Source organism: Grammomys surdaster, unplaced genomic scaffold, assembly GCF_004785775.1.
Source record: "Grammomys surdaster isolate TR1022 unplaced genomic scaffold, NIH_TR_1.0 131, whole genome shotgun sequence".
NCBI lineage: Eukaryota > Metazoa > Chordata > Mammalia > Rodentia > Muridae > Grammomys > Grammomys surdaster.
The window spans coordinates 7,326,516-7,345,993 of record NW_021604589.1 but is presented as its reverse complement, the minus strand read 5'-3'; the positions used below and the strand labels follow the sequence as shown (position 1 = coordinate 7,345,993).

The 19,478-nt window shown below is 39.8% G+C and overlaps 1 protein-coding gene and 2 pseudogenes across 1 annotated transcript; 2 read left to right on the top strand and 1 right to left on the bottom strand.

Moving 5' to 3' along the window:
* The first annotated feature begins 9,759 nt into the window (after positions 1 to 9,759).
* LOC114616700 (40S ribosomal protein S6) lies at positions 9,760 to 10,580 on the top strand. The gene has a single exon (XM_028762133.1). It carries the CDS (start codon positions 9,786 to 9,788, stop codon positions 10,533 to 10,535), a length of 750 nt encoding a protein of 249 aa, XP_028617966.1. The 5' UTR covers positions 9,760 to 9,785; the 3' UTR covers positions 10,536 to 10,580.
* A 611-nt stretch (positions 10,581 to 11,191) lies between these two features.
* Positions 11,192 to 17,383, top strand: LOC114616717 (annotated as a pseudogene).
* A 1,086-nt stretch (positions 17,384 to 18,469) lies between these two features.
* Positions 18,470 to 19,478, bottom strand: part of LOC114616716 — a 9,160-nt pseudogene continuing 8,151 nt past the window's right edge.

The following is a 19,478-nucleotide window of genomic DNA, read 5'->3' as shown; positions in this document are numbered from 1 at the left end:
AATTTTGTTATAGATGGATAATACCTCAATATAAAAATACATTATCACATATCACTAAGTCAGAATATTGAAAACAACTCAGCTCTAATTTTAGGTCATGACACAGAGTAAGAAGCCAGATTCTGCAGGCCACCCAGTGTTAATATTAAAAAATAAAATCATAGTTCATCGAACTTAACTGTTAAGTGAATACATAACAAGGCTGGGTATTACAAAGGCACAATTCCACACCCAACAAAAGAACCTTTCCTTTTATCTGTCTCTACAGTGTTATCTCATACTGATTTGTTCAAACTTGTCCATGTGTCAATGCTGTAATCTCTCAGTGTCAGACATAACTGCTTAGGGTCAGTACTTAGAGCATTGGAGACCCCCATGCAACACAGTGACCTTATCAATTGACTGGCTTGCTAGAACTGTACCAGGAACTGCTCAATTGGTTCACTATTACCAATGCTGAAATTATGGTCTCTCTGAAAGTTTCTGCAAACAGTGTCACTTAAGATTCCTTGGAATTTCAATGAAACCACTATGCGTGACTAAGTGGGAAAAAAATCAAGTCTTCAAATGTTAACATTGAAATAGCACCCCTCATAATTTAATGTGCATACAAATCACAAAGGAATCTTGGCAAAAACCAGACTGTAATTCAGAAACTCTGCAGTAGAGCTCAGTGTTCTGTGTTCTTAGTAGACTCCCAAACTATGATAAGTTGCTACTACTTGGAGCATACTGTGAGTTTCAAGGAATTGATAGTTTTTCTTTATGACTATGTGGTCTCCAAAAATCACCATTCTCCATGTGTAAATGCATAATCTAGGTTTGGACAATCTACAGTTTCAGTGTCAAAACATAAAAGCTGGTGTCCAAGTAGTGAGTAGAAGATCTTCATTGTCAACTTCATCATATTTAGAGTCAGAAAAGTAGGAGTTACCTCTTTGCATGTTTCCAAGGGCATTCCAGAGAGGTACAGGGAACAGCCTGTGTATTTAAGCTGTACCCTGCATGGGGGTGGTGCCATACAATGGTCCAGAGTTGTGGACTGATTCAAAGGAGACAAAGAAAAAGTGGCTGAGCACCAGCACTCATCTCTGTTTCTTTCTTTTTTCTTTTTATTATATGTGTATTAGTGTTTCCTCCTGTGTGTATGTATACAGACCATGTGCATACAGATGCCCACAGAAGGCAGGAGTGTCAGATCCCCTGGAACTGGAATTACAGACAGCTGTGAGTCACCATGTAGTTACTAAAAAGAGAACTCTGTTCTTCTGTAGGAATAGCAATACTTTTACTAAGCCATTTCTCCAGTTCTCACTTCTTTTTATTATTTAAAGATTATATATGCATATATATATAATATACATATACATAATATACACGTAAATATATGTGTATGTATATATAATGTTTGGCCTGAATGTAAGTGCATGTTTGCCTGGTACCCATGATGGTCCAAATAGGGTAACAGATCCTCTAGAATTGGAGGTATAACCAGGTATAAGCGCAATGTGTGTTCTTGGAAGCAAACCTGAGCCTCTTACAAGGTAGAAAATACTCCAAACCACATAGCCTTATCTCTAGCCCCTCACCTTTGCATCTTGATTACAAATTCAATGTGAACTGCTGTTATGCTTTGCCACCATGGTAGACTGTATCCCCTCAATCCATGAGCCAGAATAAATCCTTCATTCCTTAAGTTGCTTTTGTGAGTCTTTTAGTCCAAGCAACGAGTGAAGTAATTAATCCATCATTTGAGGCTGAAAAATCAGCATTTTGGAAAGCCAGTCTAGATTTTACTAAGTCACTATCCGTACATCTCTGTTCTATGTCCATCAATTTATGAATTATCAGTGAACAACATATTAAGGGAAAATTGTTGACTTTCCAGAATTATCTGAGACCATACCAGTTGAACATCAGCTCACATATGCAAACAGAAACAGAGTGGCAGCTGAGGAACAATGCTGGTCCCAAAGACTCTGTCCAGAATGGCCTGAAATTGACTTCCATAAGCAGATGGTAAAAGTATTTATTTCCTAATATCTCTGTTAGGTACACTGTTGCTCTTTTAAAAGACACTAAAAAATAAAACATTCTCCCTAAACGTACTTTTGTAAAATATCACTATAAAAACAATAGGATTATAATGACAATATGATATTTGATATTTTTAGAAAAATATTTTGAAGGACTTAGCTCTTTATGTAAATTGTAAAGCAACTAAAATACTGCCTCTGTGCAAAAATTCTAGGTCTTCATATCAACAAAAATGCACTTTAATTGTTGAATGTAAGTAAAGTAATTTAGAATATTCATAACCCCAACCATTTTAAGCAGTTAGACTTTGCAGAAAAAAATACCATATAAATATATAAAAGCATAGAAAATAGTGTAATAATCTAATAATAACAAATAGTGGGTGATTACTTTTTGAAGAAGAAAAAAGGAGAATGATTTGTGGCTTTGTGGAATGTTTGTAAAATTTTTTTTGAGATTGGCTAAAGTCTCATGCAACAGCCAGCTTTATTCAGAGAATCAGGCAATGTATACTCTGAGAGTTAAGAAGAATCACATGACTAAAGTGTTCAATCACAAGGACAAGCCACACATGGCAAAAATATGTTGTCCAATGAAAGCATATTAATAACAACAGATGAAATAAATTCATTTCTATTCCTTATACCTGGGAGGATCACAGAAACACATTCCAAAAGGAATATTTGTATTTTTGGCAGAAGAATGTATTCATCATAAATTTATAGGAAACAAACCAAGTACCTGTGCCAATCTAATATCTTGCAGGTGGTAGCAATTTTTCTCATTGCTTTAATAAAAACCTGATAAGAAGTAACTTAAAGTGAGAAGGTTTATTTGGGATCACAGTCTAAGAAGGTACAGTCCACTATGGTGGGGAAAGAAGCATGGCTGAGCATGAGACAACTGATCATTTGGCTTCTGCAGCCAGGAAGCAAAGAAATGGAAAGAATTTCTTGTGGTCAACCAACTTTTTCCTGTTTATTCAGTTATGGACCCCCAGCCCATGGAATGATACCATTCATATTCAGGGTAGATCTTGCCCACTTAGCTAATGTTAATCTTCTCAGGAAATGGTTCTCTCTCTCTCTCTCTCTCTCTCTCTCTCTCTCTCTCTCTCTCTCTCTCTCTCTCTCTCACACACACACACACACACACACACACACACACACACACACAAAGTTGAGCTTCCTAAGTGATTGTAACTCAAGTCAGAAGTGATGATAAACCACTAAGTTATGTATACCATAATCTTTACAAAGACCTTCACATTTCTGCTAATTACTATCCTGGAACTTTGAATCTCATGCACTGATATTAAGAAAATTTTATTTATTTTGTCCACTGAAAGCTAAATACAATTTAAATATTCAATTTTCAAGGAGTACTTACTTCAAAGAAACACTAAAAATAAGTTGCAGAGATTTTTCAATATACCCATGAAAAATGATTTTCTTACAAGAAATGATGGGAACCCACGTGAATGAGTGAAAGAACACACTTAGGAGAATTTTTATCACTGGTTGAAATTGGATTCTGATGCCTATTCTGTTGCCTGTACACATGTATAGTTATTGCATATTTTCATTATCGAGACACAGGATGATCAACAAAAGTTTTTGTTAACTTACACAATTGGAAATCTATAATAGTAACACCAAGACATCTTCCTTGGCTTTTTCCTCTTGGTTGCAAGATAGCTTCTGCAATGCTAACCAAACACCATATCATGACAAGACAGCAGTCCAAACTGATGAGGACTTTTTATTATATATGTCATTAAGGAAGTTTAATTTCCTTAGCCTTCATAAATTTCTCCTTACAATGAATTGAACAGATCCAGTTTACATGTCCACTATCAAAACAGTCACTAAAAAAGAGGTGGAAAATTTACACCTGATCATGTTTCATTCTTTTAGGCTGGGCCTCCTTCCCTGAACACAGAAAAACTAGATTGTAAGTAAACACAAGAAGAGGAAAATAAATTATCACTCAACTTCCAAACAGCTAAATATGCTATAATTAGTAATTATCAATTAAAGTTACATTTTATAAATAGAATCAAATGACATGCCTTCACAGTTACTTGCAATATAAGATGATATCACCAGTGTCAAGCACTGGGTTTCCCTAACTGTTCAATGAATACAAAATTTTTATTTCATCTTTCTCTGCAATAACTGAAGCAGTTTCAATCAGGAACAAACACTACACTAGAAGGAAAAGAAAAGAGGTTTAGATATGGTGTTCTCTCTACTCAAGAAGATTGATCCTTTGAAGCAGTGGTTCCCAATCTTATGTGTTGATCCTAGCAACTGGAGTGCTAGGCAAGCCATAGATTTTTGGGATGACCCCTAATAGGTCTGAAGTAAGCTGCAAAAGCATGCATTTCTAACAAGCTCTGTAGTGTGCTGAGGACATTATTCAGAATAACTCTTTCAAAACCACTGTCCCAGAGTAATGCATAAGCCATGAGCATGATGGCATTAGCTTTTTTGGCCATAGGCTTAAATGATAGCACCACTTGCTCACTGAATGCCCGTCAGAGAACTCAGTCTCAGTCCAACCAAATGACCTCAAAGACCAGATCTGTAAGATATACAGCATTTCTGAACGTTCAGATTGTTTCCAGGTGGCAGAGCCTCAGACAGAAAAGCTTCCTTCAGAGATAGATCCTCACGGGTAAGCTTGCGAGAAGAGGAAGACCAGCTACTCCTAGTAACTAGCTACCATTATCTCACCTGCCAACTCCTCAACAAAGGGAAAGTGAAATAGCATTCATTCACATTTGAAAAGCTTTTACAGGCTTAAAAGTATTACAAGTAAACCATCATTCCTTTCTCTCCTGCCTGATAAAACCATTTAAACACAGACCCCAAGCACTTAGAGCTCTTTTACTTCTTTGCCAAAGGACAATTCTCCTTGATTGGTCTCTATCACAAAATCCAGATCATGGGCCAGACAAACTGGCTAGACGGGTCTTTTGTCAACTGCTTTGCCAATAGTGGACCAAAGAATTGGACTGGAAACTTTTTTCTGTAATTCAATGCAACATTTTTTTTTTCAAAACAATATTTTAATTTGCACGGCAAGCCAAATTCTCTCTCAGAGGAGGGATAGAACACATTCCATTGTGTAAGACAATACTCACTCATTCCCACATAGTGATGTCAGTGCTCAACAAGCAATGCTCTTTCTAACATTCTTTGTCTGGCTTGTAAAGTTCCTCTTATAAAATGTGAACCACTTCAGAATCAAGCACATTGTTGCAAATACTTCTGTTATCATTTTTGTAAAACCTAAAGAGAGAAGGCTGTCACCAACTGCCTCGTTCACAACTATTTAATGACTTTTCCCTCTTGGTATGAACAGGATTTCTGAAATCTATCTTCACTTCCCAGGACTTTCTTCTCACAGGAATTCTGATTAGTTTATTTTTGCCAGCTTTTAACAGCCATAAAGCAATCTCATTGTTTACGAAGATAGGAGAAGGCATGTCAAGGTTGTAAGACTGAATGTTAGGAGGAATTCTGAGGTTAATGGAAAACACACTGGGCATTTCGTGAGGAGTACAGAGAAGATCAAGAACAAAACACACTCCAACATATAAGTGATGGAACATGGCATGGTATAGCACAGCTCAGCATGGGAATTTTGAAAAGAGCTTATTTTTAATATTTCTCAAATGCAAGGTAAAATGAAATAACTTATAAATCTCTATCTTCTGGTGTGCATATATTCTGTGAAAAGTAAAAATAAAGAAAGAATATAGTCCAGGCATGGTGGCATGTGCACCCAGGAGTCAGAAGCAGGTGAATCTCTGTAAGTTTAATGGCAGCCTGTGCTACATAGTGAGTTCCAAGACAAGCAGAGCTATATAATAAAATTTGTCTCAGAAATAAATAGATAAAAATATAAAACCAAAAGAGAATAAAAAATAATAGACTCCCCAGTGAACTATACTCATGTGCTAATGTGTTCACTGCAAAGAGTTTTAAAAACATAACAGTAAAGAAAATACAGCCCAATCTGCCAATCAACTGTTCATGTTTACTCATTTTGCCTTAGCAAATTCTAAACTAAAAAACCAACTGTACAACAAAATAGAAATACTCTTAATTCTTTCCATGTTCATTTATTCCTTACTACTTAATTTTTAGTTAATTTTCCAAATATTTTATGATTTTATCTCCAAGCCTTATAGAAATACTTTTGCATATTTCTCTAAGAACTGCATGATACTGTTGCAAAGTAAAATTCTATAGTTTGATAGCTTGCATTGAATGATAATTTGGAGTCATTATATTTGGAGCCTTTCTACCTAGGTACATTTAGTTCTAGAATAATTTTAATGTTCTGATTATGGTATAACATGTCATTCTAAGAAAATACTACAATTCATCTTTTTGTCAGTTGTTGAAGCCTTTGGATGTTTTCTATTTTTCAGGCTCAGTATCATGGCTGTGCTTCTTGAGTCAATAAGGAACTTTTTTCTTGGGACTGTATCAAGGACAGTTCTGTGGGTTCCTAACATTTGCACATTTTTAGCCCTTGAGATGTCCTCAAACTGTTCCCCCCAGAGGATAGTAATTATTGCTCTGAATAGGCCAGTGTGAAACTAGTTTCTTTCATTCTTGTCAAATCTCCAACTCTACCTTTAATCTCCTGCAAGCAGCCCTTAAAAACACGAAAAATAAATATTTGGTATAGTCATAGAATGAAACTATAGTAGTTATCTGTCTGCCTACCAAAATCCCCATTTCTTGAAACACCGAATCTATTTTCTATGAAAAACAGTCTTCATACATAACAGTGTTCTGGATCACCCAGACATAAAGCAGTATCACTCTGGCTTCAGTGTTCCATTCAGAGTCTGAGATCAGAACATAACCAAACAGAAATTTTTTTCAGGGGGCAATATGGACAAAAGGAGAGAAAAAAATATCTCTTTTTAAAATGAACTTGAGGAATGAAGAATATGTTTTATTGCATGCTGAGGATGCAGCCAGGTAGGGAAAAAGAAGAATCAAGATTTATAGAAACTCCACTTTTAGGTATACATACCAAAAACCGAAAAACAAGTCCATTTCAACATAATTTATTTAGGTGCTCTTCCTGTTGCTCTTCTAAAATACTCTGACAAAAGCAGCCCAGGGAAGAAAAGAAGAAAAGGAGAGATTGAGAGAAGTGAAGTCAGAAAAGTTGGTCTATTTGAGCTCAGAGTTTGAAAACATAGTACATTATGCTTGTGACAGGAGATTCAGGCTGCTAGTCACATTTGATCTATAGTCAAGAAGCAGAAAACAATGAATGCTACTGCTCAACTCAGTCATTTTTATTCGATCTGAAGACCTAACCACAGGGAATCATGCCACCCACATTTAGGTTGGGTTTCTCTACCTCAACCTAGTCAAGATAAACCCTTGCAGGCAAAAAAAGAGACTTGTTCATCTAAGCGAATCTAAATCTTGTTGCTAGTAATAACCATCACATCTAGAACAGCCAAAAGATAGAAACCACAAATGCCCACCAATAGATCAACAAATTCACAAAAGGTACCATATACACATAATAGATTTTTGTTCAATCAAATAAAGAAATAAAATACTGGCACCTTCTATAGTGTGAATGAATACTTTTTAATTATCTTTAATCTTTTTTCACAGTCCAGTCGTTATCCCCCTCCTGACTGTTCCTCATCCCATTCCTCTTCCTAGGTCTCCAAGAGGATGTTCCCACACGCCCTGCCAGGCCTCCCCACTACCTGGGACTTAAGTCTCTCAAGGGTTAGGTGCATCTTCTCTCACAAAGGCCATACCAGGCAGTCCTCTGCTGTGTATGTGTCAGGGGCCTTGGACCAGCTAGTGTATGCTGCATGGTTGGTGGCTCAGTGTCAGAGTTCTCAGGGGTCCAGGTTAGTTGAGACTGCTAGTCTTCCTATGGGGTCATCCTCCTCCTTAGCTTCTTTCAGTCTTTCTCTAATTCTACTACAGAGGTCCCTGGCTTCTGTCCATTGGTTGGGTGTAAATATTTGCTTCTGTCTCAATCAGCTGCTTGTTGGGCCTCTTGGAGGGCAACCATTCTAGGCTCCTGTCTTTCAGTATATCATATATACTTAAAGCATCAGTAATAATGTCAGGCTTTAGAGCCTCACCTTGAGATGGGTCCCAATTTGAGCCAGTCAGTGGATCTCCCTTTCTTCAGTCTCTTTTCCATTTTTGTCCCTGCAGTTCTTTTAGATAAGGACAGTTCTGGGTTAGAGTTTTTTGACTGTGGGATGGCAATCTTATCCCTCCACTTAATGCCCTATTTTTCTTTTGGAGGTGGACTCTACAAGTTCTCTCTCCCCACTGTTGGGTATTTCATCTAAGGGGCCTCCCTTTAACCTTGCGATTCTCTCACCTCCTTGGTCTCTGGTGCATTCTAGAGGGTCTCCCCCCACCTCCCAAGGTTGTATATTTCCATTCATTCTGCTAGCCCTCACAGCTTCACTCCTAGTCCCCCCCAACACCTGATCATGTTCCCCTTTTCCCTGACCCTAACCCTCTCCTCTCCCACCCAGTTTCCTCCATCCCTCTGCCCTCTGGTTTCTTCTCCTCCCAAGTGGGATTGAATTGAAGCATCCTCACTTGGGCCCTATGTACTCTTAAACTTTTTGCGTTCTATGGATTGTATCCTGGGTAATCTGTGCTTTTTATTGGCCAATATCTACTTATTAGTGAGTACTTATTAGTGGTAATGCATGTCATTTGGGGTCTGAGATACCTCACCCAGGATGATATTTGCTAGTTCCATCCATTTGCCTGCAAAATTCATGATGCCCTCATTCTTAATAGCAGAATAATATTCCATTGTGTAAATGAATCATATTTTCTGTATCCATACTTCCATTGTGGGACATCTGTGTTGTTTCCAGCTTCTGGCTATCAAAAACAAGGCCACTATGAACATAGTGGAGCATGTGCCCTTGTGGCATGGTGGGGCATCTTTTGGGTATATGCTCAGGAGTGCTATAGCTGGATCTTCAGGTAGGTCTACTTCCAATTTTCTGAGGAATCTCCAGATTGATTTCCAGAGTGTTTTTACCAGCTAGCAATCCCACCAGCAATGGAGGAGTGTTCCTCTTTCTTTACATCCTCACCAATATGTGTTGTCACCTGAGTTTTTGATCTTAGCCATTCTGATTGGTATAAGGTTGTATCTCAGGGTCGTTTTGATTTTCATTTCCCTGATCACTAAGGACTTTTAACATTTCTTTAAATGCTTCTTGGCCATTCAAGATCCCTCTGTTGTGAATTCTCTATTTAGTTCTATACCTCATTTTTTGATTGGGTTGCTTGGTTTTTTTGGAGGTTAGCTTCTTGAGTTCTTTCCTAAGCTACCTGGAATAAGCTAGGTTAAGCATTACAATGCCACTCATTTTCTTTAGATAAAATATCCAGAACAGGCAAATTCAAAACATAAAATATATTAAAACCTATCAGTAAAAGAAATTATCGAAACTCCTAAGATAAACATAATTCTCACATTTAAAGCACTTATTTTTATTCAGAGCATGATGATCCTTTCCAAGTTTCATTATTTCTTTTCCAAAGTACCAGAAATTCCTGTTTTCTTACTTTTTAGTAAAGACATGTTTGGTGTTACTCTATTTGCAATAGCTACAAAATGGAAACAACCTAAATGCCTGTCAACTGATGAATAAAAACTGTAGTGCGGGTGACGCCTCCTAGGCGGTCGGCTGTGTCAAGATGAAGCTGAATATCTCCTTCCCCGCCACTGGCTGTCAGAAACTCATTGAAGTCGATGACGAACGCAAGCTGCGCACCTTCTATGAGAAGCGCATGGCCACAGAAGTAGCTGCTGATGCCCTTGGTGAAGAATGGAAGGGTTATGTGGTCCGGATCAGCGGTGGGAATGACAAGCAAGGCTTTCCCATGAAGCAAGGCGTTTTGACCCATGGCAGAGTGCGCCTGCTGTTGAGTAAGGGCCATTCTTGTTATAGACCAAGGAGAACTGGAGAGAGGAAGCGCAAGTCTGTTCGAGGCTGCATTGTGGACGCCAATCTGAGTGTTCTCAACTTGGTTATTGTGAAGAAAGGAGAGAAGGATATTCCTGGACTGACAGATACCACTGTGCCTCGTCGGTTGGGACCTAAAAGAGCTAGTAGAATCCGAAAGCTTTTTAATCTCTCCAAAGAAGATGATGTCCGCCAGTATGTTGTCAGAAAGCCCTTAAACAAAGAAGGTAAGAAGCCCAGGACCAAAGCACCCAAGATCCAGCGTCTTGTTACTCCACGTGTCCTGCAACACAAACGCCGGCGTATTGCTCTGAAGAAACAACGCACTAAGAAAAACAAGGAGGAGGCTGCAGAGTACGCTAAACTTTTGGCCAAGAGAATGAAGGAAGCCAAAGAAAAGCGCCAAGAACAGATTGCCAAGAGACGTAGGCTGTCCTCACTGAGAGCTTCTACTTCTAAGTCTGAGTCCAGTCAAAAATAAGTCTTTTAAGAGTAACAAATAAATCATCAGACCTTGAAAAAAAAACTGTAGTGCGTATGTAATACTATACAGCTGTAAAGAAAAAAATGGAATCATGAAATTTGCAGATAAGTGGATGTAACTAGAAAACATTACAGTGAATGAGGTGACCCAGATGAACAGAGACAAATACCACCTGTTCTCTCTTATTTGTGGACCTTAGCTGAGAACCTCTAGATAACCTTGGAATAACTGAAGAAATCAGGAAAGGAAAAAGCAATTAAGGTTGGAGCTCTAGAAAGGAGACTACAAGGATACAGGTGTTATAAAAACAAATATGGGAAAAACATGGGGAAAGGGGGCAATATAGAGGGGGAAGGAAAAAAGAGATAACATGCATTAGTTTCTGATTACTTGAAAATACATAATATGTAAAATTATATATATATATATATATATATATATATATATATATCATAAGATAATGCATCCCATGAGAATTATAGATTGTCTAACAAAAATTACAGTGTCAGACATGTAAAATATCTCTTTGAGTTGTTTGTCAGAGGTCTCCAAGTGACTTCTAAAACAACATAGGCTATTGCAATTGTCCTTGGTTGCCTCTCAATAGTTGAAGGTAATATCTAATTACTAGAGACATTACACAATTCAGACACATGACTTGGGGAAATAAAGGGAAAAATGATCTCATTGCATCTAAAGTTGTTAGGAAGCTTGTCGGCTCCTTACTGGCAGGTCCAGGCAAGAAAAGAGAGATCCCAGTCCTGCTGGTTCTCTCTGGAGCTGAGCAGGATGGTGAGTGTTGATGGCCCAAAAGTAACACACTGGTCGGGAGTCTTGTCAAAGCAGGAACTCAACTTTAATGTAACAACCTCTTGTTTATAAAAACTTGGAGCATAGGGAGTAGGAATTTTGGTGGGGTGAGATGATGTAGGGGGCGGGAAAGGGTGATGGAAGGTTGGGGTGACTGACAGGGCCAATTACAAAGCTCTATATCAGCAACAGCTGAGCAGAGGAAGGGCCAAACTGGTCCTGTTGAGTCACCCCAGTACAGAAGTGACTAAGACAGGTCTCAAACTCGAGCCAGGCTTAGACTCTCCCACAAGGCTGCAGAAACTCGAACAAGGCTCAGGTTTGTCCACAAGGCCCAAACCAGAGCTGAAATGGGGCCCAACACAAGCTGACAAGAAAAGAAGGCAATTAAAAACCCTACTTAGCTGTAAAGCCTATGTACCACAATACCAGAAGAGCAAAATATTCCCAAGTGTGTAGCAGTGTTACTTATATCTTGAGTATAACCAACATCACCTGATTAGACTAAGGCCCATTCAATATGAAAAATATCAAACCTGCTACTGTAAATCTAGCCAACAACCTGCAGGTGGTAAAGACATGAAGTAAAAGAAAACCAACTACCGCCACTTTCCTAAACAATGTAATTCCCAACTGCTTTCTAAATATATAGATAAGTGCACTGGAAACTTAAGGGTTCTTTGGAAAGTTAGTTGTATTAGATGGTGTTTTGCTGGGGCAAACATGTGAAGGAGTGTTTTCCTGAAGTAGACATAGGTGAAAGACTAAGGCAGACTCATAAAGGCATAAAGGAATGTTTTGCTGCAGCAGATACAGGAGAAAAGATGATGCAGTAAAGCAAGCATGTGTGACATGTGATGAAGGATTTTTTCACCAACAACTCTCATGTACTGTTCTGCCTTACATGTCAGGATTCCATAAAAGAAAGTTTTGATGCTGTGCCTCAGCTTCTTGCCACTTCCATAGACTTGGGCTGACTGGCAAAGTGATGTCAGCTGAGACAGAAGCACCTCCCGAGGCAAGACCCATGGAGGACATGAGATGTTTGGAGGGAGCATCAAAAGCAGTAACAGAGTTTGAGCTTGGCTTGCTAATACAGCTGGTTGTGAAATGCTTGTTGGTCTTGCAACTTTGCTGATCTTGGCTTTGCTGAGAGATGCACAGACAAGAATTTCTTCTGGCATTCCTGTTGTTCCTGATCTCTCCTGCTGACTTGTGCTGAGGCTGAGGCCTGGCTGTCTCTGTGAGATAGTGCTACTGCTACCGATTCGTGATAGCTATCCTGACTACCTTACTGAACTGATGGTGTATCCACAGGTTTGAAAGTTGATCAAACTGCTGTTGCTGACCTATGAACTAAACTGCCCATTTCCAGACAACACAGATGGGATTTGCTCCAAAGAACCTTTCTAAACAGGCCTACTTCCCTCATATCCTTTCTTTTCCTCTATCTCTAGTGGGTAGTGGGCTAAAAGAAGATTAAAGCATTTTTTAAAACATCATTAAAAACAGGCATTGAAAAAATTAAAGTTACAGGTAAGTGTAGTGTTCACTTCTTATCAAATAAACTTCATTAGCAGTAGACATACATCATCACAAAATCCACAAATGTTCAAAATGTAGACCACTGACCATAGGACCATCTACAACTGACACATCTACAAAGCAACACTCAAGGAACTTCTCAAAAGATGGAGGAAAACATTTTAAGATCCAGAGGACCAGGACATCTGTCATGCCACAGTGTCTTCTGTACACAACAGGGAGGCTGCGCCCATGAACTCTTAACAATATGGTTGCCTAAACAAGCTCTCCACAATAAATTAAAACATTAGTTGACATGCCAACATGAATATGGGAAATCTCTCCAGGCCCCATCCATAGATGATGATCTGTAGAGAATTAGTGGCTGCTAAGAGACCTAGAATCAGTCATCTCTAGGGCCAATCCCCCAATAGGTTATCCAATCCTATGTGTTAGCTCTAAGTACATATACATATGAGCAACACTAAATAGACCAAATAAATTACATTCATATGAAATATAATAAAGAACAGGTCATGAACTACAATTAGAGTAGAGGGGCACACTAAAAGTAGAAGTGGAGGGGAGTTGTGTAGAATGATGTAAACATAATACTTACATATGAAATTCTACAAAAAAATGAGTGGAACAAAAACAAATAAAGGCAGATAATGATTCTCATCTTCATTTTATCTGATTTTTACTATCATGATCCTAATGGGTTTAGGAGAAGAGTACGGGGAGAAAGGAAAGAAAAAGAACTCCCTTTTGATTTTTCTATATTTTTCTCAGAACTGGAAATGTTATATAATTCAGGAAGAAGGTACTTGTACTAATATTTGAAATGTGAGCTCTTCCGTGTGGTATGTCTTCATACCCTGTTATTAGCATGATGCTGCATATTCCATAATGTCTTGCTTATGAAAATGAGGCATGAAAAGGACCCACATCAGCAATTTGAGGAAGCAGCAGCATTTCTAAATTTAGCAAAAAAAAAAAAAACAATGAAAATATCAACAAATTAAAATTTTTTGAAGAGTTGTGAAGTTAGATGGGCAATTTTATCTTTTAATATGTCAATGAGAACAATCATAATTTGAATACAACAGTCCTTTCTTGGAAGTTATACATGTTATATCTAGCTAACTAGCCTATAATCTTTCTCATGTTTATGGTTTAGAATGAAACAAAATATAAATCCAGTCTATTTGCAAAGACACAAGTCATAGGTTTAAAAGTATTTATTGTAGAATGTCCTTAAGGATTTAAAATGAGTACAACAAAATAGTAAGAGATCTCAAAATAAGCAATACTATTATCAATAGAGATGTACGAGTCTTGAGCCAGGGGGTGGTGGCACATACCTTTAATACCATGACTCAGGAAGTAGAGGCATGTAGATCTCTGAGAATTCAAGACCAGCCTGATCTACAGAGCAAGTTCTAGGACATCTTGGGCTACATGGAGAAATCCTGTCTTGAAAAACCAAAACTAAACCAAAACAACAATAACAACAAAAACAAAACCCCAAAATACAACCAAGAAATATACCAGTCTTCAGAACAAGTAAAAAAGTGTCGGGTGAACGCAATGAAAAAATATCTATCACTAACAGTTTACTTAGGTAACTTAGGTCAATGCTTTGAGAGTGATCAAATTCAAAAGCAGAATAGGTAGAATATAATAAATATTACGTCCTTGTTCCACATGAAAAGAAAACTGCAAAGAGAAGATAGGAAACAAATACTGACACATCATGAAAGTGGTAATACTTCCCTCAGGTTTCATTTGATTGGCTCTAAAATCGCTCTATAAAACTGTGAGGAGAGGAGGATAAAGGAAGCTGAGGGTCTTCCAGAAAAAGATCATTTTCAACACTCATTTATGTTTCTAAGCATCGTCTAGTTTAGTCCTTTTACATTTCCTCAAATTGCTGATGTGGGTCCTTTTCATGCCTCATTTTCATAAGCAAGACATTATGAAATATGCAGCATCATACTAATAACAGGGTATGGAGACATACCATACAGAAGAGCTCACATTTCAAATATTAGTACAAGAAGCTTCTTCCTGAATTGTTTAGCATTTCCAGTTCTGAGAAGGAACAGCTGGGATTATGTGCCATTGATATCGAAGGCCTTCCAAAAGGAGACAGCACACTTGGACTACAGTGTACAGTCCATTCCTTGCTGTAACACAATCAGGAAAAAGAGCTGATACTTCTACTTCACACACCATGTAGGTTTTTAGTGTTTCACGAATTGAATGAATAATGCCATAGTTGGGGGAAAGATTATTTGGCAGAAACAAAGGAGGAAAGGAGAAGGAATAATTGACATAGAATGTCATTTAATATTATCAGTAAAGCTTCAGAGTTGGAGTTTTGAGGATAATTCCAAACAAATTCCCAGGCATTGGTTTGGAAAGTGTTTCTACAATCTGTGTTCTACTTTTATGGCATTCCAATGAAGGGTCTCCTAAATAATAAACACTTTCTTCAAACTGAAATCCCTGCAAACTGGCAACAATTGCAGCTTAATTGGATGGAAGAAAATCCGTCTAATATTGAAGAGGAGATATTTGTTCTGAAAATTTTGGAGGAAAATCTATTCTGTTTTAGTAAAAAAAAAAAATAAGTAAATGAGCCATAGTTACAAATACGAATCTGTGATATGATTGAGGGCTTATTTACATAATGACATTTCCCTTGTAATTGGAGCTATAATAATTAAAGATGTCATTGAAGTTGGAGGTTTTAATCAAATACCCATTTTGTCCAGCTGATCCTGGTGATGCATGTCTGTACTCTCAGCACTCAGGCGGCTGAGGCAGGAAGATTGAAGAATTTGATGTCAGCCTGGGCTACAGAGTGTGACACTGTCTGAGACAGTTTCCCGGGTAGTATGAGAATAATCGGGTTTGTAGTAAAGTATTTTAATACTTATGTGTCATTATATTTTGTTCCCCACCCCAATGGTACCCCCATTCCCTTTGTCTCCTTGTTATCATTTTAATGAAGACAGTGGCTAGTATTTAAAAATTGAAGTACCAGCTCTTCCTCGCCCCGAATCCGCGAGGACGCTGCTCTGCGCAGGCCCTTGGAACAATCAGCAGGAGCTGCCCCCGCCCCTCCCGCCCACGCCAGAGCATGCGCACCGTGCACCCCTGCGCCTGCGCGCTGTCCAGGCTCTGCCTGAGTGTGGGGGGCTGTTGCTGGCCCCGGGGAGGAAGACCAGGGGGAAAAATCAGCACACCGAACCGGGCCAGGGCAGTCCACTCCCGCCACAGTGGCCTCTAGGGTGGAAGTCCTGCGCTTTCAGCTTCCTGCCACAGGGCAGCGAAGTTGCAGAACATGAACCAGCTCGTGCAATGAGTGGTTCTGCGTTGTGACCATCGTGGCCAACAGCCTTGAATTCCATGGTCACAAGGTCATCCTGGCCACCTGCTCACCATACTGTTCTTGCTGAACCCCAGTTCTGAGCTGCAGGTCTCACTGATGCATAGTGAGCATATTGTGGTGGACTTGCTCATCTCTACACGGGCACACTGGAGTTTACAGTTAGGGACATCATTAACTACCTGACAGAGGCCTCCTACCTGCAAATGGAGCATGTGGTGGAGAAATGCCACAATGCCCTTAGCCAATTCATTGAGCCCAAAATAGGCCTTAAAGAAGATGGTGTCAGTGAGGCTAGCCTCATGAGCAGTGTCAGTGCCACCAAGTCCCTCCTCCCTCCAGCCAGGACCCCAAAGCCATCTCCAAAACTCCCACTGCCACCTCCTCTACCCCCTCTGCTCCTGCAACCAGTGAATCTGGAGTTTCTGTTGGACAAGGACCTAGAGCTGAAGGCAGAAGAGGAGGACAATGAGGATGACGATGTTTCTGATATCTGCATCTTCAAGGTGGAGTCTGTCCTCGAAGTGGCACACCAGCTCAAACCCTCTGGAGGTCTAGCAGGGGGTCTGGGTATGGGGGCCTCTGTGAGCAGCCACCTGTGAGAGCTGGCCCAGAGTAGCATGGCCCCCAACACTGTCACACCACCACAAGGTGTGAAGGGCTGCTACAGCCTGTCAGAGGATTCTGAAGGGGAAGGCTTGTTGTTGATCCCAGAGGCCAGGCCAGTGTGGGGGCCATCTTGGGCATAGTGGAAGCAGCAGCGGTAGCCATGGCTGCCCGGGGGGGCAGTCTGGGGACAGGGGGCAGCCAGAGACCTCTGCCTGGGGACTTTTCAAGTGGGAAGCCCTTAAAGAACATCAAATGCACGAAATGCCCTGAAGTGTTCCTGGGTGTGGAGAAGCTAGTCCTCCACAAGTGTGGACAACACTTCATCTTTATGTGGCTGCGCTGCAGCAAGCAGTTCAACCACAGCAGCAACCTCAACCACAACATGAACGTCCACCGTGTTGTCAAGTCACACTCATGTGGCATCTGCAGCAAGTGGTTTACTCAGAAGTCATTTTTGATGAGGTGCATAAATGATGTGGAGGAAGAGGGGAAAAAGCAAAGATGAAAGTTTTGGAGAACAGCTTTTTCCTGGCTAAAGCTTAAAGCTGCCTCAGAGGAGGATTCTAGCGTTTCTTGAGGTGGGATGGGGGTGGGAGTTGTAAGGGGATTGCCAGGATGCACCTTACTTGCTCCTGGTTAGAATAGATCATAGGGAGAAGGGAGCAGAGGGTGACATATGTATGAAGTTCCAGAAAAAGAAGGGGAGGCGATTCTTGCATGCTGGGGAAGTGGGAAAGTAGGTACAAGGCTCACCAGAAATGAAAGAAAATGATATGTGCCAGGTAAGAGAACAAGGTAGGCAACCTGGTTAGGTAATGTGACATTAGGGTACAGCAGGGAGATCAGTGAGAAGCGGAGGGGTGGGGGGCAGGGCACTTAGGAAAAAAGACACAAGGAGGGCTGTTGGCGGGGGAGAGGAGTAGGGACTTATACAGTATTTTTTAAGAAAACATTTTTTAGGATTTTTTCTGGAGTTTGGGGTTTTAGTTTTTCTTTGTTTTCCACAACACACACACACACCCAAAAATTGAAGTACTAAATTAAAGTATGTAAATGAGCACCCTGCTAGCCCTCTATCCCCTTCCTCCTGCTCCTATGAGGATGTCCTACCTTTCCCCTCCTGACCTACAGGCCATCAGTGCTTTATAAAAGCAATCAGAAGGTGATAGAGAAGAATGTTTACAAACTATGATGAATGTGCCTTGCTGAGCAACTAGAATAACAATGCCAAAGTCCCAACAGTACTCAGCGCTCTGCTGGTACAGAAATCAACATCTGAACACAAAGACAACCTATACATGATATACAGGAAGATTATCCTAGAACATCATGGAAGACTATGGGACATGAGTTAAAGAAAGCTGCTCTCCAGAACTGCTTTATTTTTTAACATTAATATAACTGAACATTATTTTTTGGGGGAGGAAGTGTATGAAGATAGAGTAGAATATTCTACACATAGGGGAAAAGAAACATTCAATTAAGATATTTTAAAATGTAGATGTTTATTTAATACTAGATATTTACCACAGAATAGTAAGGATTTACACAATCCAAGGAGAAAAAATCTATTTTTTTTTTGACCTGAGTACTACTTCTTAAAAGGGTCTCCGAAATCTTGAGAAGAATTATTGTACTCAGTAATGAAATTCTTGAGTTCTTCAATACAGCGCTCACCGATCTCATGTAAGTTCTGCCTCAGTGCAGGCTGGATAGACTTTTCTAATGAGGGTTCTTTTGCAATCAGCATTTTCACCACCATTCCGAAAGTCTCACAGTCTTGTAGGTAAATCTGCTGGATTTCTTTGATTTTTGATGTAATGGTTTCACAGCGGCTGCTAAGCTGGTTGTCTTCATACATTTCTGTGCCATCTGTTGTGTTTGACTGGGGTTCTTTTGTCTGGCCAGTAAATAAGGGTGCCACGGATCCTGCCTCAAAGTCAGAAATTTCAGCCAAGTTATTTTTTTCTGACTTCTCTTGTGTTTCGTTAGCCCGCTTGCTTTCGGCCTCATCAAGTTCCTTCTCAGGTAAACTGCTGGGTTTGTCTAACACCTTGGATGGAGAAATCACTAATGAACTTGAGGGTGAAGTATATTTTGAAGTTTTCACATACTGGATATACCTCTTTTTATTTCTATTCTGAGACTGATGGAAGGAGTGTGGCCTGCTTCGCTTTAGAGAATAGTTTGTATTGTTGATGTTGTAGTCAGCTCTGCTGTGTGTGAAATCCTTCCAGCCTGAAGTTGATCCTCTGCAGAAGGGAGCATCCCTTTTATGGGGAGACCGGCCTCTTGAATAATGGGAAGAATAAAAACGTTTTCTTCTAAAGCCATCTCTCATGCACCAGTAGTTAGGCTGCCAGCTTGTGGAATGATCATCTCTTGCCCATCTGTAGCCAGATTCATCTCCTCTATGAGATGGGCCACTTCTTTGATAATGAGAAAAACTACGGCTATCAACATGACTGTAATATCTATTGTAGCCTTCATCAGGTCTGGCTAGCAGAGGAGGTCTCTTGTCTAGCATAAACGGTGGTTTCTTGTGCGGCATAGGTGGTCTCTCGTTCGGCATATGTGGTCTCTCGTTCGGCATATGTGGT

Bases quoted from the DNA above. Each gene is read 5' to 3' on its own strand.
- LOC114616700 (XM_028762133.1), top strand. From the start codon at position 9,786: ATGAAGCTGAATATCTCCTTCCCCGCCACTGGCTGTCAGAAACTCATT.